Source organism: Microcebus murinus, chromosome 5, assembly GCF_040939455.1.
Source record: "Microcebus murinus isolate Inina chromosome 5, M.murinus_Inina_mat1.0, whole genome shotgun sequence".
NCBI classification, from domain to species: Eukaryota; Metazoa; Chordata; class Mammalia; order Primates; family Cheirogaleidae; genus Microcebus; species Microcebus murinus.
In genome coordinates, this window is record NC_134108.1 from 43,345,410 (window position 1) to 43,369,702 (window position 24,293).

Below are 24,293 nucleotides of genomic sequence, written 5' to 3' on the forward strand. Positions count from 1 at the left end.
AACAAATAAAATGGCTCCATCATCCATCCTCTGACACAGGTAACTTGACCAAATTCCATGAAACTTCACCAACAGAAGCCTGAATACTTCAATGATATACCTTTATAGCACCATTCTTTCCTCTGTTACCCTTACATAGTTCATAAAGCAGCAAACTACTGCCATGCACATTTATATATTTATATAAACTCACACTTCACATGTCATCTCTTCTGATTTTCCCTACCACTTAATGGCCTTTCTAAAATTAGTCCCTACAGTTCTTGAATCATGTGACTCGTTTTGACACATAATCATATAACGTCTCCTACTTTTCCTGCCTGACACATGTTCTCTGGAAGAAAACCACTGCAAGCTATTTTAGTTCACCTACTTTGTTTGCAATTCATAACACCTAAAAGGGCTAGCACACAAATATCAAAAACCCACAATCATCTTTTTTGGGGGAATCCAAGAATGTATGTCTTTGCTTCTTGGTACATACATCTCTGGAGTTTATGACAGTACAGTAAATGAACTCAATCCTTGTTGATACGATGTTATTGATCAGTCCTCTTGGTTTTACCTCAACTGGGAAATGTTCATTTAACCATTTAGATGTGTTGCTTTAGATCAGCATTTATCCCTAAGGCATCCCTACCGGCAAAAGAGCATAAAGTAGTGCAGAATCTAGGAGCATTCATCAAAGCTGTAGATAGCAAATAAAAAATTTCTTTTATCTGTCATGTTTTATCTTTAAAATACATTAAAATTTTACGTTCTAGTCCATAATTCATTCATTCAACAAACATTAGGTGCCTAATGTGTATCTGGCAATTATTACAGGGATATAGTAATAAATACACATATTTGTGTTTGTTTTCAGCCTAACAGCATTTTGATAAAATTTGGCATGAGTAGAAAAACAAAAATAAAATTTTTCCCAAATCCAAGAGCAAAACGAATAATCTAAGATGGGCCAATTATTGCTCCAAATACCCCTAGTCATGCTGTTGTACATCCTAAGAGCATGTGTTCTCCCATTTGAGAAGCATAGTCTTGGATTAATTGCCAGAATACAAAGCCAACAGTAAAGTTAATATTTAATCTAGGTAAAAATACTTGGGAGTGTCATTCGAACTAACAAGGCTGTCTTCATTTACCATTAGGTTCTGCCTTTAGGTTCTGAAATGGCAAAGGTGGAAATCCACTTCAACACCTAGAGAAAATGTATATAACTTGTCCTTAAAAATTAGGTGAGGGTAGAGAGGGTATCATTCTTGACACTTCAAAGGTAAATTTTCATTGACTTCAGCACCGCATTGCTCACCATTGCTTATTTTAACCTGAATTAAATGGCTTCTTCCAGATTCTCATGCATCTGCTGATCAGCTTCAAAAAGAACATCTCCTTAGGGAAAGAAATATTTCACATAACACAAGCTTTTGGATTTCTCTCTTCATAGAAATACCATTCTATTGGTATGACATCAAGGTTTCTGGGATCCTAAGATTTCTTGAAAACCATTAAGTCCCCTAATAATAGTTTTATGTTAAATAATTTGCTTTTAATTATGAGCTCTCCAAAAATAAATGTGGGATTAATATTGCTGTTTGTGAATATGTGGCATATGTATTTTTGATTGGAGGCAGTTATTTATAATAGCTTTATAAATTTATAATAACATAATTTATTTCCCATTGGGTTTAAGAGACAGTCCTCCAAAACTACAGTGACTAGATAACTTTACCTGAACCACCAAGTCAACCATCCCAAATTATTACCAAGGTCTCATACATAACCTTTGTATGTTCTCTTGTAGAAATGTACAACCCCAAGAATTCAGAGCCTTTAAGACTGGTTGATTAGAAAAGAGGCAGAGAAAATAAATACCAAAATATTTAGACTTCACAACTGCAGGACAGTGGTGCTTAAACAGGAGTGTGCATCAGAATCACCTGTAGAACTAATATGAGATGTTGCTGTTTTAAAAATCAAATTGGGGATCAGTGTTTATGAATCTAACCTGAGAAGGGCCTAGTTTTTAAAACACACACCTTTAAAAAAAATTCCACACATAATTCTCATTCAAATACTACTAAAATACTGCTATGATTTGCATATCTGTCCCCTCCAAATTCCATGTTGAAATTTAATCCCCAGTGTTGTGGTGTTTGGGTTATTAGAGTGGGTCCCTCATAAACAGATTAATGTCCTCCTCCCTGGAAGGTGAGTGAGTTCTCATTCTATTAGTTCCCACCAGAGATGGATTTGGAAAAAAAAAAAAAAGCCTGCTACCTCTCCCCTCTCTTCTTTTCTCACCATGGGATCTCTGCACATGCAGCTCCCCTTTGCCCTGTCACCGTGAGGCCCTTACCAGATCCAGATGCCCAATCCTGAACTTTCCATCCATCCAGAATAGTAAGCCAAATAAACCTTTTAACCTTTTTCTTTATAAATTACTAGCCTTAAGTATTCCTTTATAACAATATAAAATGGACTAAGACAAAGATTAAGTCCATTTTATTCCTGATCAAAATATGAGCTTCTGGTTTTGTCAAAAGTTAAATTTATTGTGCCTGGAGGTGAGAATCCACAAGCTTTAATGTTCTATTCACCTCAGTCTTTTCATACTTTATAAGAATAATAGCACTTGGAATCCAAAAGCAGCCACTGTCTCCAGCATAGAAATTCAAAGTCATTCCAATACCTCATGTATAAACTCAACATGTGCACAGTAGCAGCCTACCTTAAAGTCCTGGTGTTATAGGCAGGATCTCTCTCCAAAACTAAATGATTTTAAAATATGCAACCTTCTGTTCACCAATAAGAGGAATTGAACATTTTATATTTGAAATTTTAAGGTCAGTTTATTAAGTTCAATGATGAAAGCCATCAGAAGAATATTCTCCTGAAAATCATTTTTTCTTAGAAAAAAAGAAAGGAAAATCAAAACCCTCTGAGCATAGCCACAGATGCTGTGGCAATCAAGCCTCTCTGCAGATAGGGACAGTCCATTAGTCAGTTGAGTCACTCCCTGGGTCAGCAGGATTGTAGTCTGGATCATCCTCATCATCCTCCAGCTCCAAGTCATCCATTTCCTGGAACAAAGACTCATCTACTTCCACATTGTTTCCAGCTGCAAAAGGCAAACAAATTTCACCTTCAGTCTTATACTCAGGAATAAAAGATAAAACTCACTAGCAGTACCCAACAGACACTTCTAAATCTGCATGAGAGATATGAGTAATAAAATCCCAACTACTATGGCAAATGTTAATGATCTGTTTTAGTCAGTAGAGACTGACAACTTCTTGTTTTCAGTTGATAGTCTAAAAATCCAGTTATTAAAAAGAAATGCTTTACTAGAATTAATTACTTTTAATGTGGCATGTTGTAAGTTGAAAACAATGATGATATGTTGCCCTGGTTATACAACTGATTGTCACTGACCATGGGACCTGTACCAGGAGTTATCTCTTCCAATAGTGGCATATAAGCACATCATTAAAAGCTCAACTATACTTGCTATTTAATTGACAGATTTAACTTGATCTTCACTCTGATCCAGTTCTCCCTTTAAACAATGCTTTCCAACAAAAAGCAGACACAACAAAGTCATTAAAAGGTTAACTTTAAAATTAACAAATAGTTTTCACTTTTTGAAATTATTAAGTACATAGTAATTAGATTTTTACAAAATCTAACTACTATGTACATTTTTAAGTATAGCTATGAAGTTTCTTGCATGCAGCCTTATTTGATTACAGCTAAATTAATGTGGATTTCCAACATGAAAAGGTTCCCAGCCCCTGGGCTAGTGTGACCATCACTGTCTTATCTATTGCTATATTTGATACTGCTTAAGCTATTGTAAAATTTTAAAAATATGTTGCTATAGAATTGTAACATTCATTTCAAACATACAAATTAATCAACCATTGGAATTTATTCTTCAAAATGTATTTTTTTAACAGCCTTGGGAGAGAAAATTTACATTAAATAAAGTTATCACTCTGATTTCATGGTTTAAGATTAAAGTTGGCACGTTATATACATGTGAAATTTTAATATTATCTTACCATCCTCCAAGAACTGGATATCAGATGTGTCAAGATTATGATCTGTTTCAAATAACTGTTTCCCTAAAAAGAAATAAGTATGTTTAATTCAAATGGCATAATATCCTGCATCTTCCCTACAATTCTTCAAAAAAATGTAATAATCTAAGAAAACAAGTCTAAAAACCTATTTTTCTGTGAATTTCAATAAACTGATGAACCCATTCAGTAGCTAAGAGGCATATGAAATATATAATATGGAACAAATGAAGAAGACTGAGTCTGCCTTAGAATCTAGAAAAACAAATAGGTTTGACTCTGCCACTTGTAAGACTTGTGACCCTGAATGTTCCTATATCTGAGGGTCTATCGATTATAACATTTATATCAAAAATAAGTCATAAAAATAAATTATATGTGAAAAAAGATTATCATGTAGATATTTCTTCTCTTTTTGTCCTAGATGCCTAAGTATATTATTTTCATATAGGTATACATCCGAATGATATTCTTGCTATATAAAAAATGAGGGTGTCGGAGGAACTGGAATGGGGGTGGGAATCATACCACTTAATTTATTTTTTCCTGCTTGTTCTTCTTCTTTCATCCGTTTCTTTTTAATTTCCAAGAGTTCTGCATCAAACTTGGCCTTCCAATTTAAGAAATTCTCAATTGTAACAGGAGTGCCATGGAATAATTTCTTAGAAAATAAAAAAGACATAAGCCATTAGATAAATGAGACAGCAGTTTAAGAAGTGAAGACTAAGGATATCATCTAAACAAATACATACAACTCCTTGTAAAAATATATATATATAAAAAATTAATGTTTGAAATTTTGAAATATTAATATTTAATCTGATTTCTGCCTGCTCATTGGTTTTAGCAGTTTACTCTGGAAAAGCCTGTTTTTGATTATTATACAAAAAAAACAAAGATAATATGCAATATATTAATTGTATTCACTGTAGCTATTTATCGTTAAGAAGAAAGTTGCTCCTGTCAGTACTAATATGTTTTGAATACATATCAATTTGTAATACTAAATCATAGCTTTATTACATCATTTCAGAATTTGAGGGTTTCTTACATTTATAAATGACTGTAGTAGGGGCTTTATAATCCTAAAGTCTATCCCATAGGTGAAATCATTTATATTTTTTGGTCTTATTTGCATAAGGCTTACTAACCTTTACTGATTATCACTCACTACTCATGCTGTTCCACCAACCAAATGAGGGACTTGTAAAATTTTACTCTTAGTAAAACTTTACTAAAATTTATTTTTATTTACTTTTGCAATTTAAAAAAAATTTACTGAAATTGACAAAAATAAACCCAACCAATCAAAAACAGATTTAAAGAATAAGGAGCATGAACAAGGCTTTTAAATATACCTTTTCAGCTTCTTCTGCTTCTTTTTCTTTCTGTTTCTTTTCTTCTTCTCTTCTAGTTTTTATCTGATCTACTATTTCATTTAATTTTTCTTGCACAGCTGTCACTAGAGTAAAAATCATCACCATACCAAGATTTTCTTCAGCCTATGTAACAAAAAATGAAAGAAACATACTTCTCAGAAAAATAAAAATCCACACATTTACTTTTTTCTTTTTTGAGATACAGTCCTCACTCTGTTGCCTGGGATAGAGTGTGCCGTGGTGTCAGCATAGCTCACAGCAACCTCAAACTCCTGGGCTTAAGCAATCCTTCTTCCTCAATCTCCCAAGTAGCTGGGACTAGAGGCATGTGCCACCATGCCCTGCTCATTTTTTCTATATGTTTTTAGTCGGCCAATTAATTTCTTTCTATTTTTATTAGAGATGGGGTCTTGATCTTGCTCAGGCTGGTTTTGAATTCCTGACCTCGAGCGATCCTCCCGCCTCAGCCTTCCAGAGTGCTAGGATTACAGGTGTGAACCACCGTGCCCAGCCCAAAATCCACACATTTATAACATAATTACTAATTCAGTTATATATGTTCATATACTTCTATAAATGATCATTAAAATGAGCATATATATAAATCTTACTTTAAAAGTCATGTAGATTTGCCATATCCAACCTAAAACAGATATCGTATTTCAGAAAATTCTATTTAATTTTTTAATAATTATAAATATAAATAGAATTCAGAAAAACTTTTCCTATAGTAACTAGCACCATCATTTCTCCAGCATGTTTTCATTATTTTTGTTCTGAGTATCTTTTTTTAATCTCCACAGATATTGGTGAGTATTTTGAGTATTTTTAAGAGCTATGACAATGTATTGAATTTTGAGGCCAGAGTGATTTTCTATTATAATATAATAATACAAAAATGTAGTTACATTTCTAATTTATCTTTATCTACCTTTTTTTCTATAGATTTGAAATGGTTTAAAAACAAATGTAAAAGCATTGCCAACTCATGGAAGGGATAAAACTCAAAGACTATTAGAAAGTTTGTCATTTGAAGGCAGAATAAAATAAAACAAAGTACCTTGTTTCTCTGCAGAAACAAGACAGACTTTCAATGAAGTAGGCAAAAAAAAAATAATTGTAGAATATACTAACCAGTCCTAGCAGCAGAGATTACCAAGTATTTTTTTGACAGGGCTGGCCTCAGCAGCAGTTGAGTGAGTATTGCATGTCCTGGGCCCTCCATGAGTACTAGCCTGTAATCCAACTCAGTGGGGCTTCTCCGTAGTGTCTCTATGCTAACCATCCTAACTGTCTGACTAAACAAGCCTCTTCTGAGTACCAGACACATACTAAAACTGCCTACAGTGATTTGATATCCCACAGTCACCCCAACACTGAAACCATCATCTTCTCCACAAAACCTATTCCTAGATCCTCAACCTCCACAAATCACACCACCATCCAGCGAGTCTGAACACTCCATCTCATAAACTCCATCACTGCCTCTTATCTATTTGTAAATGTCTGTCCACTGTTCTCTGTCAACACTGTTTTTACCCTAGCCCAGGATACCATCATTTTCAGCTTGAATACTACAAGGAACTATCTTTTTAAAACCTATTATCTTGCCCCCACTAACATCAACCTCCCCTGACTACTCAATAAACACACCATGCAGGAAAAACTAATTTATAAGCTGAAGCACCATATAACTAATTTAGTCAGTCTCTTGCTTAAAATGCCTTAATAGTTTCCCAAACCAATCAGGACCAAGTCTATATTTTTAAAACAATTTAGAAGATCCTTCTAAAGAAGAAAGTAACCTCTTTAGTTCCACCACTTAACACCACCAACTTCAAATGCTAAGTTTAACTAATTTTTTATGACTGGAAGTTCCAGGAGAAATAATCTCTTTCTCTCCCCAACCCCCTTCCCCCACCTCAATGCTCTTTAATTTAACAAGCTTGTTCCTCCTCCCTGAAACTCTTCTACTCCCTTTATTTCCTGCCAAACTCTCCCTCCAGGTCTCAGATCCTCTTGGAAGTTTCTCCAGAACTACAAGTCTATGTAGACCCACAATCCTATACTTAACCTATCATAGCATTTTTCACATAAAATAATGATTTCTAGTTTGCTAGTCCACATTCCTCACCAAAGTATAAAATCTATGAGACCAGTGATGGTGTCTGTCTTGGTCACGTAACCTAATGCTCAACTGCTCAACACATTTCAATAACAAATCCCAGCAGCATATCTTTTATAAAAGTTAAAAATTCTCACAGAAAAGCAAAAAAATAATCATTCACATGGAAACTAGATAACTCAGAAGTCATACTAGTTCCATATCACTAGTATCTAAAGAAATGCAAAGGATAACTATATAAATTTGTCATCTTGTCATCATTTTATTTCTAAATGAAAATATCTAATGTTAGCAAATGTGGGAAAATAGACACTTCAATAGCTACAGTGAGATCATAAATTGGCTAAACCATTATGAAGGCCAATTTGGCAATATGTATAAAATTCCTAGGTATGCATACCCTTTAATTCAAGCAAACCTACTTTTAGAAAACATTGGACTAGTATACTCATCAGTGATTCATTCTTTTCATTTATTCAACAACTATGAGTGTCTAATGTGTCAGGCACTAAGGATACAATGGAGAACCTGCTCCTAAGACTTACAAAAAGAATTATACATTAAATCAGGCAAAAATGCAAGTTATTTTTAAAGATATGTAATCATAAAGATATGTAATTACATATGCAATGAAATTCTATGCAGTTGTCAAAAATAATGATTCATATATATACACTTAACTGAAATAGAAAGATGCCCACATATGTTGTTATGTGAAAAGAGGAAGTTATAAAACATAAAATGATCTAGCTTGGGGTGGGAGAAGGAGACTATGTATATACATGTAAGAAAACAAATCTGGCACTATATCACACCAAAATGTTAGTAGATAATTATACCTGGTTGGTGGGATAAAGAGTAATTTTTATTCTCTTCTTCATGATTTTTTGTATTTTCTGACTTTTTGTAGTATGAATTTATTATTTTGATACCTGAAAATGAATACAACTATTTTTGGAGAAAAAGCACAAATATTCTCTCAACAACTCTGATCTCAGGCAGGGGTCAAAGAAATCAAAAGTGCCTTTTTCACAGGAGAGAGAAGAAATTAATACTAACATGGAAAAATTCACTTAGATTGAATAATTAACACATTAATGTAAGACTGACTAAATATAGCATAATTATCCCAGGTTCTCCGCAAAGTTTGAAAAGGAAACATGTTAAGACAAATAATGTCAGAATTAGCATAATTTCATGCTGGGTAACAGATTGAACAGGCCCAGGATTAGGAAAAATTCCTGTCTGATATATTTTCTTTCACTCTTCATTCTCTAAAAGCTCCAGGTATTTTTATAACATCAGCACTCAGGGGACCATTGGTCCTTAGAATGTATAAGTCATATCTAAGGCAGAGATATGTTTTCTGTCAATTCTTTATTAAACAAACAAAGCTAGGACTTTGATTTTAAGATGGTGGAGTAAGACTTCTACTTGCTCTCCCTACTCTCTATTCTGAAGAACCCATGAACACTCTCTATCCAAGCATGAGTAAACTTTAAATACCTGCCAAGCCCAAATTGTGGGTAGCCCATCCCACAATAGAACTAGTCCAGTAAGAACTTTCCAAAATACATTTTTTTCTTCCACACAACCTTCCCCTCATATAGGGGTAGGTCATAAACCACTGTTATTTGTAAACTTAGGGAGGAGAAGAGATGGGGGGGAGGGGATCAGTCACTAGTCATCTTCTCAGACTTTAGGCAGCTAGCCTATAATGGGTCAGAAGGGGTAAGAGTTTTAATTTTTCTAAAAGTTGAAATTTTTGGCTACACATGGGACTAAGCATTCTAAGAACCAAATCAAAACTGTGTTTACAACTTAAAGTACTTATTGAACTTTTTATCACTTAAGAGTGAGTAGAAAAGTAATGGGGCTGACTGAGTTTCAAGTAGGAACACCGGGACAACTTCTATTAATATTACTCAAACTTCAATCAATATTAATATTACTGTAATAATATTATTACAGTAATAATATACTGTATTAATATTATAGTGGTAAATAAAAATAAAGATGATTTGTGATTATGTATCATGAATTATGCTTGTCAATGTGATGTTTACACATTTAACAGCATTTTATAACTCTTGAAATTAATGTATAAATATTTAAGACCAATAAATGCCACTACAAAACATAAAATTGTTATTGTCTTACCTGTAATGCTAATAATTTTAAAATGTCTGAGACATCATTATCTTCTAGATTTTCCTGGGAGAATATTTCATAAAGGGGAGCTTCATCTGGGTATTTTTCACTATATGTAAACTTGAGGGTAGTCTGGACAGCTGAAACACAAGGCAAGAGTTTGATGTGAATACCTTAGAAGTACAGAGGTAGGTATCTGTTGAATCAGTGAAAAGTAGCACAACAGATGTGCCTACAAAGAAAACTAAGGTTACTAAGAGACCAGATAGATAATCACTAACGTAAACAACACATACCACAAAGAGATAAGTGAAACAAATCACAGGAATGACAAAAATCACTTCTTACTCATGAAATACATTTACCATTATTGGTATTTTACTATACTGAATGTCTGCAAAAGAGGATAAATTAAAGTCACTCTTTTTAAAATCTTCCCTGAGACAAACAAAAGACACAGAATATAACACATAAAAAATTAGTAACGTAGGCTCGCTTTTTTAGCCTCCACCAGAGCAAGCTCCCACCTGCAGAAGATCTCTGGCTATAGCCCTGGAATCTGTGTTTGTATCTACACAGTGTCAGTAGGGTTAAGTGGTGGCTGGATGATGGTTTTGGCTTTACCTGGGAAACATTTAACCTAATTCATCTATACATTCTCACTCCTTCTCTTGGCCTGTGACAATTTATAGACCTGACACTTGTACAGGAGTGAAACTCTTATTGGCACATCAGGGCAAAGTGCCTCTCTGCAGCCTCGCCCAGTGAGTTCTCAACTCCACCAGGCACTTTGCAACTAAGCAGTAACGCTACACATTTTCTGTTCAAACTCTGTGTAACTCACAGTGATCCTATGCCTAAAGTTCATCTTTCTTGTAACTCACATTGTAATTATTAAAATCCACTGAGTTACTTTTAATAAAGTAACTCAAATCTAGATTGGTCTTCACAGGAAGGGGAAAAAAGTACTTAAAACTTTCAGGTTTGATATTTTAATTTCTGTGTTATGTCAACAAAGAATTTTGAGTCAATAAATGCAAAGGACTGAATAATAGAGATTAGTAAGAAATACAGTGTCTTCCGGTATTTTTCTTTCATCCTTTATTAGCACATTCTAATTTTACTGCTAGAACAAGAAGTTTTTTTATTTTTTATTTTTTTTCCAGCTCTCTTGAGGTATACTTGACAAATAAAAATTGTATATATTTAAGATGTACAATGTGATGTTTTGATATCCACATATTGTGAAATGATTACCACAATCAGGCTAATTAACATAATCATCACCTGACATAGTTACAGTATGTATGTGTGTGAGTGTGTGTGTGCGGTGAAAATGCTTACGACCATCTCTCTTAGCAAATTTCAAGTATACAATACAGTATGATTAACTGTAGCCACCAACAGATATCCAAACTTATTTGTATCACATAACTGAATCTTTGTACCGTTGGGCCAACATCCCATTTCCCCTACCTCCCAGGCCTTAAACAACCAATGAGTCAAAGATGAAATTAAACAGGAATTCAAAAAATATCTTGAGACAAATGAAAATAAAATCAGAACATCTCAAAACTTATGGGTTGTAGCAAAAGTAGTTCTAACAAGGAAGTTAATAGGAATAAATCAAAAAAGAAGAATGGTTTCAAACAATACAACATTATGCTCAAGAAACTAGAAAATCAAGAAACTAGGCAAGAAATCAACAGAAAGAAGGAAATAATAAAGATCAGAGCAGAAATAAATGAAATAGAGATTAGAAAAGCAATAGAAAATATCAACAAAACTTAGCTAGACTAAGAAAAAAGAGAGAAGACTAAAATAAATAAAATCTTAAATGGAAGAGGAGACTTTACAACTGATACCAGAGAGTAAAGATATTTGTTATAGGACACAAATTTTCAGACAGGATAAATTCTGGAGATCTATTATGCAGCATGGTGACTGTAGTTAATAATGTATACTTAAAAATTACACAGAAATACTAAATGTTCTCACCCCAAAGAAATTAAAAAGCAAATCAAAATAAATAAAATTCATCATATGGCATATTAGTTTTTTCTTCTTTTCTGTTAAGGGAGTTTTATAATTTGTTTCATATATATCATATTCTAAGAATATTCTTTAATTGAATTTCACCATACAGGTATATTAAAAAAATTTAGCTGTTTTAAAAAATGAGTTTTTAAAAAAAATAATATTTAATGATATTACTATAAGTACTAGATATTCATTAGAGAAAATTTAGGCATAAAACAAGGAAAAAATAAAATAACAAATAATCTCATCACCAGTAAGGTATCATTGTTTCCATTTTGGTATGTTTTAAATATCTTAAAAATATTTTTAAAGTACACATTATTTTTCTCTGCATATATTTACATTTTAAGTAAAATTCACCTATAGATAGATGGATAAAATTTTGCTTAAAATGCACAGTCACATATAAATATAAAATCTCAAAAAAAATATGAGTAAGGGCTGGGCCTGGTGGCTCACACCTGTAATCCTAGCACTCTGGCAGGCGGATCGCCCAAGGTCAGGAGTTCGAAACCAACCTGAGCAAGAGCAAGACCCCGTCTCTATTAAAAATAAAGAAATTAATTGGCCAATTAAAAAAATATATAGAAACAATTAGCTGGGCATGGTGGCGCATGTCTGTAGTCCCAGCTATTCTGGAGGCTGAGACAGAAGGAATGCTTGAGCCAAGGAATTTGAGGTTGCTGTGAGCTAGGCTGACACCACAGCACTCTAGCCTGGGCAACACAATGAGACTCTGTCTCAAAAAAAAAAAAAAAAAAAATATATATATATATATATATATACATATATATATATATATGTATATGAGTAAGTCCAAGTCCTTAAACATCCAATACAAGCATATTCCACTCTCTAAGCATAACACCATTTACTGGTTAAGATAGAAACAATATTATAAACACCCTTGTGTGTATTTTATTTGTATCATGATACTTTCTTCCGAATAAATACCCCATAAATAGACTAGTCATTAGATCAAAGGATATGTTCATTTTTAAGTTTCCTGCTTCATAATTCTAATAGCTTTCCTGAACACATGTATCAATTTACACTCAACAGAACAACACTATCTCCTAATACTAATATTTTGTTGGATATGAAATATTTTCATTTTAACTTGCATCTTTAATTACTAGTGGGACTTTTTTTTAATTTTTAGTGATTATTTATACTACTACCTTTAGAAATTGTATACCCATGCCCTTTGCATGCTTTTCTACTAATTGGTTCATTAAAATGGAGTTTTCAGAAAAAAAAAATGGTATGATCTAGGAATTTGTTTCAAAGAAATCACTCTGAGGGTACATTTCAAATGGGAGATGATGGGACTGTATTGAGTGTACACAGCTATTTTATAGAGCTATCATTAGCTTCCAATAAAGCTATTATTCTGAATATGAGAGCTTTCAGGAGAAATTTTTAAATTTTACTTTCATTCAGTGTAATCTTAAAAAAATTTATATTTTGGATTATTTATCAATGAGCACTGCCACACCATTTTGGAACCCATAATAATGTCATATGAAGCCCAAACTGGCTTCTTTACAAAGAAAAGTTTTAAATAGTTTGAAAGCAATCAGTACTTTAATGCATCACAGAAATATTTTTAGGTACCTATCTGCAAAAGTATATTGGTTATCAATTTAGTAGTAAATAATATTTTATCTATCTATCTCACTCTGTTGCCCAGTCTCATATCTATCTATCTATCTCCTCTGTTGCCCAGGCTAGAGTGCAGTGGGATCATCATAGCTCACTACATCCTCAAACTCCTGGGCTCAAGAGATCCTCCTGCTTCAGCCTCTTGAGTAGCCGAGACTATAGGTCTGTGCTTCCACACCCAGCTAATTTTTCTACTTTTTGTAGAGCCAGGGTCTCACTATATGGCTCAGGCTGGTCTCAAACTCCTAGCCTCAAGCAATCCTCCAGCAATGGCCTCTCAAACTGCTAGGATTACAGGTATGAGCCACCAAGCCTGGCAACATTCTTTTAACTCAGATTTTGGTAATTTCTGAATGCTAACCTCATTTTCAATTGCACAAGACTGATTTAGAGTTATCAGTGGATACTATTAGAATTAGTGATTAACGACTGTTCCTGCAGAATTCTGGTTCACTAGCCTTACAGGAAAAAAAAATTCATGGGGTTGTTAATGCCAATTTATATAACATTTCTGACAAGTTACCTCATTTACTGAAGTGGATTAAAGGCAGAAATAAACTTTAGATACCACTTACCCCAAACATCTGCCAAATTTAATTTATTTAATTTTAACGTATTGCTTTTACAGCTACTCTATTTCAAGAGAGAGAGAAAAACATGCAGACAGGTGTATAACCAGTCCCATTTGTAACAGCAAATGTCCAGTAAATGATCTAAACGTGCAAAGAGAAAAGAGCCATGGAAAAACAGCAATCAAAGAAATACCACACAGCCACTGAAATACATTTGCATGCAAAGTCTTGCTTGAATACAAATCTCCCACCTTTTCTCCATCTGTTATACTGTTAATGTTTCTGCCTCACTTTTAAAAGCTAATCTTATTGTGCCACACTATATTTCATTGATTTCCTCTCTTTTTCTCTAAGAATCATGTTTACACAGTAAATACTGATTAGAAACACACAACATTTGTTCTAGATTCATAACAGCACCTGAGCACCTCCACACTTGCCCAGCACAATGGCTGCAGACTGAGTGAAATTCCTGAGAGAAGCTTAGAAAAACTGCAAGCATTTTTTATTAGACTTACTTTCATCATTTTCTCCAGCTTCAGATGTCACAGTAATGGTGAAGCTGGGTGGATTTTCTGATAACACTGCAAGAAAATATACAGAGAAATTATTAACATGCTTCCTAAGGCAGACACTTTTTCTTATTAGCAAATTATCACTAACCAGTCCTGAAAATTGGTCCCTATCCTATATTTCCAATTCCACAAATACAGACTAAACAGAACATTGAAATGATAAAATGTCCATCAACTTTCTACTTAACTTGAGGGTTGTCTTTAATCTGGACAGAAATACTTATAATACATAACCCTCTTACTGTTTTACCAAAACAGTGAAATAAGTTTACCTTTTATTTCAAAGTCTCCACTACACATCAAAAATTTCATTCTTAAGAATCCCAAATGCAATGGCAAAAAGAAACTACTCATATGAATAATATTTGTCTCATTACTGATTTTCATACTTATATGTTCTGGGGTTTAACTCAGAATCTCCATGACAAACAAAGAGTAAATACTGTTTTCTTAGCTTGTGTCTTCTTGCTTTCTCTCTCTCCTACATCATCTCTGGAACCATTTTTATTCTTTCACAAATACTGAGTTTCTACCATCTTTCACAGAATTATAAAATGAATTAGCTATGAATCTAAACATACTGCCTGCAATTTATTAAGACATGTAAGTCGCGTATACATACATAAATAAGAAAGCTTTATATGCCACTTTACAGCCTAATGCCTATCTACTACTGTATTTCTGTTTATTATCTATTCTCCCACAAGAATATTATAACAACTTTATGAGAGCTCCTAGGTCAGTGCCTGGCAGTACATAGAAACTCAATACTGGCTCAATGAAAGAACTAAACTAATGGAATGAAAGGAGAAAAACAATAACAAAAAAATAAAACTTGTATTCAGAACAATCTGAATAGTAAACAAGGAAATTTCAAGCCACCAGGGATGGCTGCTAAGCCTAGGAGAAAAGCCTATGCCTCATCCCATGCCTGGGAAGCACTGGTACCTGTCAAGGTTAGCCACAGCTCCACAGACTTTTTCTGAAATGAAAGAGCAATGGATCACTGAAAAAGTAACCATGGAAACTATTCAGCTTTTACTATTTGGGAACTTTCTGAAGCTGCTATAAATATATATGATCAATAATACTTTCAATACAGTTGCCTTCATTTTAACTGAGTTTAAGGTACTTGGACCAATGATGAACACCTATAATTACTAAAATGTGTTTCAGGAAGACAGACTCACTGAACTCATATTTTAATAAGTCTCAGGCAGTCTAGCCCATGCTGAAAAAGCCACTGAAAGGTCATTAAAATAAAGCTTTCATAATATGATTGGCCTTGCCTATTATTTAATATGTATATGTAAAAATATAGCTGATGCGTTTCATTCTTATTTCCTTTCATGACAAACTTTAGCATTCATGTCATGAATATATGTTACATGCATTAAAGTCTGCAACTGTAGAAATAAGGGTTTAACCCAATGACATTCCAATTTGTTACCATTTTCTAGGATTCTATGAGGCTGTAGGTCAGGGGTAACCCATACCCAATAATAACAGCTAACATTTATTGAGCATCACTTTGTGCCTGTGCTATGCTATGTAGTTACATGAAAATCCTTTACTTCTGGCACTAAGACCATGACTTCATACTCTCACTATATTTCACTATATTAATGATACCATCAAGTATAATAGCACCTTACTTTATAAACCACTAAGAAAGAAAAATAAGGTGCCAATTAAACTATGACATGTAATCAATTGTAAGATAAGTTCATTAAAATGTAAAAAAATATATCTTAGAAATAATCAAATATAGTATCACCCCAATTTCATAGACTTAGAAACTGAGACACAGAGCTTTTAAATAATTTGTCTAAGGCAATACAGCCACTAACCAACCAAAATGAATAAACTGTATAGGGCTTCATTTAAAAAGAAAAACATATTTCCAGCTGAGAAATTCCAAGGAAGTCATTTGAGCTAGGCTGTAAATCATAGATGGCAAATTGGTCAGTAGAGATAGAGAAGAGGAATGTAGTTGAGGGTACCATGGAAGCAAGGGCACAATGGTGGGAAACCTAAAGGAATTAAAAAAAAAAAAAAATTACAAATTTTTCAGTTTGGACTTACATGTGGGTAAAGAAAACTAGTTGAAAATATAATGAAAATTTAATTATGGACAATAGTTTTTAACAATAATATGGTCAAAACTGCTTTCTAAACATAGGAAGACAAATCTAACAACAGTGCATAAAATGGAAAGAAGAAACAAGACTAGAAGTAGGATGAAACTAGGTAACTATTGCAATGACCCAGGCAAAGGTAATGAAGTTCTGAACTAGGTTGGCAGCAATGGGAATAACAGGAAATAGGAAGGAAGCTAAGATGGTAATGACACTTTGCAGGCTGAATGTTGTGGTACCACTAACACAAATGAAGAATACAAGAAAAATAAAATTCATACATGATATATTTTAAGGACACAGGTACTTTCAGTTGGAAGCAATCAAATATGCAAATAGCACTAACGAGAGTTGGGCTTTAATTCAATGTGGGGTCAACTACAGAAACGTCATATCTAAGACCTTTAGACTAAATGAGATCATCGCAAAAGTAACAAGAGAGAGATGAAAGTCAGCACCAACTCTGTAAGGAATTCTCAATTTGAAGAACAAAGTAGGAGGAAGTAAAACTGCCAGAGATTGAAAGAGGTAATAACAAATTCAATAGATAACAGTACTATGAAAAATCAAGGGAAAGGAGCATTTTAAGAAAAGGATGATTCTCCCCTTCCCATCCCATTCTGCCCACTGTCTCTCCTCTCATAGAGTTTCCCAGCAAGCAGATTTTATCACATCATTACCCACATACACCAGCAGTTCTCTTTGGGATCAGTGTGAGAAACAGGTGCAGTCACAGGCTACACACTAGAAAACATGCATAACCCGAAGCCTATTTTATTTGTGAAGCCACCCCCCCTATCAGGACCTGGGTCTGACATGGCAGTGTCTACAATGTGTACACTGTATGTTCTGCGTCGTTATGGAGGGATAAAATGGGCAATGATCATATCTAAATCTCTGACAAGGCCCTCTGTGATGTGGCCCCTGCTTACTTGTCAGGTCTCATTTTCCATGACTCTTACTTCTCAGTTCATGTTCCAACAATACCAAAACACTTGTCCTTTTGATACATTTTGATCTCTCAGAGTCCTGCTTCTGCATATGCTGTGCCCCATGCTGGAATACCCTTCCCCCAGTCCCATTCACTCCTCATCACCCCTCCATTCTCCAAAACAACTCAGGTTGTCCCCTCTCTCTAAATTTATCCAATGTCTCTTTTCTTAATAGACTGAGCTCCTAAAAGTGATTACAAGAAGTATTTAGTAAATTAGGAAACCAAAAGGACATAGGGATGTTAGCAAGAATACCACTCACTGAACTGCTTAACCTGGGGAGCCAGCCAGAATAGGGAGGCAAGATGGACCAGAAAGAAGTTGATGAACTATCAATCCATGAGAAATTATGAGAAGCATGTTCAATAAAAACACAGGAACAAAAAAATACAGGGCTACAAGGGTTATAGACAAAAGGAGGAATTTCAAAGGCCAAAATTTTAGAGATGGCATTTTCAAGGTGTGGTTATGCTCGTGTGCAACCAAACAAGTGGAAATCAAAATTGTTAGTTGATAAAGATAAGGAATTATGAAACTGTATTATTGCAATATCAACAACTAAGATGGTAAATTTCTAGTAAAGAGTTATGTCTGTTTAACAGTTATGAATTATTTACACTTAACATTTTTTCTCATTAAACAGGTATAGAAACTGCGGCTTGGAGAGGTAATACGATTTGTCTGAGGACACAACACCAAGCTGCTGTTATAGAAAAATATGTGAACAAAGTTCAACAAAGAAAAACAATATTGGGAAATACTGCTATTAATAATGGACCCCCAATATCCACTCTCCTGTTGTTCAAGTTATACAGTTTTTAAACTGACAACCCAGAATAAAGACTACATTTTCCAGTTTCACTTCCAGCTAGGCCTCACCAAATAACTTAAGTTCCAGCTAACAAGATGGAAGTAGATATGTCCTTTGACCATTTCTAGAAAATGTCCTTAAGAAACTGCTGTCTTTTACTTCTTTTTTTTCATTCCTTTATTTGCCCTACTGCCTGGAGAGGGAATGCTGCCACCTTGCCCATGAGAGTGAGACCACATCTTAGGAATGACAGAGAGCTAAGTTAGAAGATGGGTCCCTGAGGATTTCTGGGACTACAGCTGTCAAAATTCTTTTATGTGCGGAAGCAAAAATCATTTATTTACCTTTTTAAAAAACCAGCGCTATATGCGGTTCTCTGTCACAGCTGAACCTAATCCTAAAATAAAAATCAAAGAAAACAAGGAATATTTTAAAGTTTGGTAGCAACTAAAATAGGGATGGGAAAGTTACTTAATTGGATTTGCAAAAATGGATGATTCTCAAGTTCTGATGAAGGACTAATCCCATTCCAATGTATTACTGTGAGTTACAGTGAGCAGAGGAAAGATTAGCCTTCACTAAAGATGCCAGACTTCCACCACTATGAGTGGACCAAAATACTTTTGAGAAAATGAATGCTGTTGGGCATAGTGGAAGGAACTAATGGAAGGGCAGGAGAGGCGTTAGGTGATATGGGGGAAGATGATGGTGAAATGGACAAATTAAGTATTTTATCAAAAACAAAGATAATGAAGATTGTGGCTAAAAGGTACACTAAAGGAATACACAAATGAACTTAAGTTTTCACAAAAACCAGAGAGCACATATCAAAATCCCTTCGGTTGTTAGGGAGTGTCTGTCCTTTCAAAAAGCATGTTTTAGAAAAATTAATTTTACAAGATGACTCCTACCCTATCTCTAAGATACAACTATACCTGTTAAATGCTGATGGCTGCTACTTAGAGGTACTGACATAGCAAATACAGCATTATGTAGCCCTCTTTGTAAGGCAAACAGAATTATGGAAATTTGGCTTTTGGTTAACTTGATGCCAACAAATTTTGTTCCAACAAAACTTCCCACAGCCAGAGATTTTGATATAGAAATTGAAATAACCAAATTCTACTACCTTAGCAGGACCTTGTCAAGTGAAGCACTACTGAAGGAGAATGTGGTATCAGGAGAATCCATTTATATTTTGGAAGACTAGTTGTTAGGAGGGTTGGATCAATGTGCAATCAAGCTACAGAATAGGCAAAAAGAAGAAATTGTATTATGATTTGTTATAATTCACAACAAATGCAACAGTGGACCAAAAGTTCTTTGCAAATAGTCAAGCAATTAATTCTGAGGTTAGGCTAGGTCTCTGGGCTACACTGTGCCTCTTCAGCAGCCACATGATGTCTTGTGTACTTAACAAATGTTTCTTTGTCAAGCACTCAGTCATCCATTAAAAAAAAAAAGTATATCTACATCCTTTATTAATAGCATTGAGTATATACCAAATCCAATAATTAAATACAACTCAAAGTTAAATGTGATTCGAAAGTTAGAAAACTACCAATTAGTGTTCCTTGGTAAATTGACACAAGCAAGCTCTTTCTTAAAACTTGGCATGAGAATACAAAAGTTTGGAATCATACACACAAAAGAAGGCTATAAAGCAACAAATCTTGAAAATCCTCAAGATTTCAAAAGATCAAATATAGGAACATTTTATTTCAAAGTCCTCTGCCTTTCCCCTAAGAGGTTTCATAAAGAACATGATCAGTAGTAAGGCAAAGTTCCCTAGCTACTATAAATCAAGACATTTCATTTTAATTTATTTATTGCAAAGCTTATAGGAATGCTGATAGGAATTAGAGGCAGGTGGCTCGACTGATACTGCAGAATACTTGAATGCATCAACAGAGTCAAAAACTGTCTTTTATTACCCTGGCTCCGAATCCTTAAGCACTTGTGCATCTGACAAGAATTTCACATACTGAACTATACCAGAGCTGTCAGGACCTAGCACAATTTGAAATAAGTACAAGAAGTTTTAGGGTTAAAAATGTATCACTTTTATAAATGCTTATATGCACAGGATTTAATGATGGAGGATCCCTTATCTCCAAAGAAATGAAAAGAATAGCGCATCCTATGCTTTCTTGACTCAGCCTACACAGTGCTGATACCAATTCATTTCCAAAGCGCTGGAAATGACCAAACATCATAACTAAGAATATATCCAACAACTGACCCTATATTCTGTTTTACTTAGACATCAACATATAAGCAAGGATAGAGAAGGGAGCCAGACTCCATACACACTCACCCAGTTAATGACACTCTCAAACCCCTCTTCACTCATCCCCTTAACATCCTCACAGCATAGATGTACTGCTGGCGAGAGAGAACATGAACAGGACTGGAGCTATACTGGGGTAGCTGAGAGACATCTGCCTGTTGGCAAAGCAGAACAAAATTTGCTACCATTGCAAGCAGTGGTCAAAAGGTGGAGCCAAGAAAACTAAGCTACACAATGAAAGCGAGAAAGGGGTTGGAGTTTACCAATTAAAGTATAAATTTACACTATAAATTCTGGACCATCAATGATGGACAACACTCAAAGGAAAGGATAGGGAATATAATCCACAAACCTAGGATCTACTCACTTATACTGGCTTTATTTGACTGCTTCTCAGATCTAAAGAAAGTCACATTGATACAGTTATCTTGTAGCATTTTCAGAATCATTTGAAGCATGGCTTCATACAGAATTCTCTTCCTTTAAATTATGCCTAATGACCTTATCGTTATTTTAAATCTGTCCAACCTACCAAGTAATCTTCTGTTCCCCCTCGTCTCAGCTGGAGCTGGATCCCAGTCCCACATGTCTGGAGGGTGAAAGAACAGGAAAGAATTCCAGACCTAACTCTCAGTACCAGCCCTACCCCTAACTTGCTGGCGGACCCAGAGCAAGACACTTACCTTTCCTGAGCCTCCATTATTTTGCTTGTGGCAGGAGGAGTCCCAGGCTAGATGATGTCTAATATCCCTTCCACTCTAACAACCTATGAATCTACAGCGGAACAGAAATTTGGGCCACATCATTCAATAGGCATTCCGCAGAATGCCAGAATACCTTCTTAAAGAAGCCTGACAAACTTCTGGGATTACTCTACTCTCAAAACCGATTCTGCTTACTGAAAATAGCACTCTGAATCCCACAAAGTTTAAAACAGCATTATAGGAAAAACAGTTTCTACCTCAATAAAGGTGAAAATGTGAAAACCAACACCTTTGCGACTCTGGAAAAACTAATCTCACTTGGCGTACCTTCTCTTTCAGTATAGTTCACTAAATCTCGGGTTGCTATAGGCTACACAGAAACCCAAGTGCTCCCATCTCAATTCCAAGCCTGACACTCGCAGAGCAGCATCACCCTCACTTTGAGACTTCAGGAAACAAGCGGAGAAAGGGAAAAAGTCATTGAGTTACTGGTAAGTGACTGAAGAACTTGAGAGGACTGGCAGGCGAGGTGGCCGCGCGGCCTCGCTGTCCCCATCTCCTCCCCAGCCCAGGAGGCCGAGGGCTGCAGCGGCTCCTGCCCGACCCACTCCACCTGTGGGCGGCTGCGGGCTTGCGGCCGCGGAAGTCACCTGTGAAGGAGTCGGGGTAGATGGACTCCAGAGCCTCCAGCTCGTTGCGCTGCTCCTCGCCGTAATCTGTCATCGTGGCCCTTGCAGCTGCCCATGGATCGCCCAGACACCCAGGCGGCGCGCAGCAGCCGAGACCAGGGCCGCGCCGTGAGAGCTGGCGGCTGCAGGGCGGGCGCAGGCGCAGAGTCCCCGGCTAGAAGGCCCAGGGCCCAAAGTCAGGCCGGGCCTGCTGAGCAACAGCTCCGCGCCGGCTCCGCCTGCTCCCTAGTTCCGCGTTCGACTCGTTCGGCCTAGCCAGCGGGGCACTGATTTGCCGCCTGTCCCACGCCCGCTCAGGATTTGCTGGGATGGTGAAGGCGCCCGGTCTGGCATTCGCCAAGGACACCTAGCAGTGGCTCCGGGGCTTTGCAGGGCCTGAGCCTGAGAAGCCCCTCAGTGCGCCATCCTCGCTCGATGAGTCTGGGCTGAAGGTTGGCCTCCTAGGCGGGACCGTGTAGGTAGGGGCGAGGCGGGGAGGAGGTCCCGGAGCGACCCACGGTTTCCGGTTTGCGACCCTGTCTAGCTCGCGCTGCGGACGGTCGGCCTGGTGTTGAGTAGTGGTTGAGTTCATGTGATTTCTGCGCTTTTCGACCTGCAAATTGCATGACGGCCCACTGGAGTTGGGCGAGGAGCTGGGGTCAGTGTAGAGTCCCGTGAGCAGAGGAGCGAACGCTCTGCTACTGCGTCGAGCAGGTCCAGAGGTCGCCCAGCTGCTTATTAAGTCGGGGTGGACCCAGGGGAAAAATCGCCTGGGAGTCCGGAGATCTGGCTACTGGGTTCAGATCTTTGGGCTTCACTCTTGAATTTGTGAAATGAACGCAGCTGGACCAAAATCTAAAGATGTCTGAAGGTGCATTTCTGTTAATTGAAAAAGGGAACGTAGATTTCAGTAACAGTTCTGATACGCAGTGAAATAAGAATTGCAATACCCGAGAAGTGTTCAGAATCTTTGATTTGGTAATGCCACTTCTGAGAATAAACTTGGAAGACATAATATGTTAAATATGTGCGTCTGTCATCTTCAAGCTCATCGCAGCAATTACAGAGAACCATTTTTAAAAATCATGGCAATAGCTAAGAAAACGGCTAAATAAACGTACTTTTGTGAGAAGGATATTAAGCAACTTATTCTATTTTTGGTTACGAGAAATAAATGTGTATTGAATCAAAAATATATATAGTAAGTCAAAAAATCGGAAAAGTTTAAGAAAATGCTCAAACATTAAAAGATGTTTCTTGCTTTTCTGTGTTTTCCTTTGTCTTCTGTATTAAAGCTGGTTTCACTCGTATAGTGGGAGGAACACTTATTAAATAAGAAGCTTCCTAATGACAAAAGCTCTGAAGTTTTCTTTTGTGAAAATAATGATATCTCAGGAACCAGAAGGCATCTTGATTTCTTATTGGGAAGTATTGCTTATTTAGAGAAATACATTAAAACAAATATACTCAAGCTTACTTTGGTACTGATTGTGTTTTAAAGTATTAATGGATTTACAGCATTCTTTTAAACTTTGGAAGCTCTCCTGATTATAGTGAGAATCAAATAAAATATGAACTAACTTTGCAAATACGAGGTGCATGTTTTTCTGGATGTACTCAGTTCAGAAGAATTATAGTAATTTGTTTTTGGGCAGAGGAAGCAGGCTATATAAAGGTCCTAAGGTGGGAACCCATTGGAAGCTGGTGTGGTTAGAGTCCATTGAACTAGAGAGAGGAGGGAAGCTACTGCAATCATGTAGGATCATTGTAGTGTCTAAATGGGAGAGTGACAATCTGACTCTATACTTCAGAAATACCACTGCAGTTATGGTGGTGTAAATATACTAAAGGGGAACAGACTAAAAGTATGGAGGCCAATTAGGAAGCTGTGGCAATAATTTAAGCAAAAGACAATGGTGACTCACACCAGAGTGGCACTAATAGAAGTGGTAAAGTAGTGATCAGAGTCTTGATATATTTTGAAGATAGAGATGTCAAGATTTGGTATGAGTTGTAAGAAAGAGAGGAGCTGAGGATAATTTTTGGCTAGAACAACCAGAAAAATGAAGTTCTGTTGGCCAAAATGACAAGTGAGGAAGACAGA

The 24,293-nt window shown here is 35.9% G+C and overlaps 1 protein-coding gene across 6 annotated transcripts; it reads right to left on the minus strand.

Annotated features, from left to right (window-relative positions):
* Positions 1 to 2,822: 2,822 nt before the first annotated feature.
* On the minus strand, positions 2,823 to 22,631 carry RWDD1 (RWD domain containing 1). Of its 6 annotated transcripts, XM_012753239.2 has the most exons (10): positions 22,172 to 22,631; positions 20,845 to 20,972; positions 19,657 to 19,770; positions 18,872 to 18,924; positions 14,530 to 14,595; positions 9,744 to 9,874; positions 5,438 to 5,581; positions 4,608 to 4,740; positions 4,062 to 4,124; positions 2,823 to 3,118 (listed from the first exon to the last, which is right to left on the minus strand). In XM_012753239.2, the coding sequence occupies exons 7-10, from the start codon at positions 5,561 to 5,563 to the stop codon at positions 2,997 to 2,999; spliced, it is 444 nt and encodes a 147-aa protein (XP_012608693.1). In that variant the 5' UTR covers positions 5,564 to 5,581; positions 9,744 to 9,874; positions 14,530 to 14,595; positions 18,872 to 18,924; positions 19,657 to 19,770; positions 20,845 to 20,972; positions 22,172 to 22,631; the 3' UTR covers positions 2,823 to 2,996. The 6 variants fall into 6 exon arrangements, with proteins under 6 accessions (XP_012608693.1, XP_075859155.1, XP_012608694.1 ...); XM_076003040.1 differs by lacking the exon at positions 20,845 to 20,972; XM_012753240.2 differs by lacking the exon at positions 18,872 to 18,924.
* Positions 22,632 to 24,293: the final 1,662 nt, after the last annotated feature.

What these genes read in the sequence shown, in the direction of transcription:
- RWDD1 (XM_012753237.2), bottom strand. Translation starts at nt 22,244, where the DNA reads ATGACAGATTACGGCGAGGAGCAGCGCAACGAGCTGGAGGCTCTGGAG. An exon ending in AGCTGGAGAAAATGATGAAA is followed by an intron (nt 9,875 to 14,529) that starts GTAAGTCTAATA and finishes CTTGTGTTTCAG; the next exon opens with CTGTCCAGACTACCCTCAAG. An exon ending in TAAAATTATTAGCATTACAG is followed by an intron (nt 5,582 to 9,743) that starts GTAAGACAATAA and finishes TTTGTTACATAG; the next exon opens with GCTGAAGAAAATCTTGGTAT.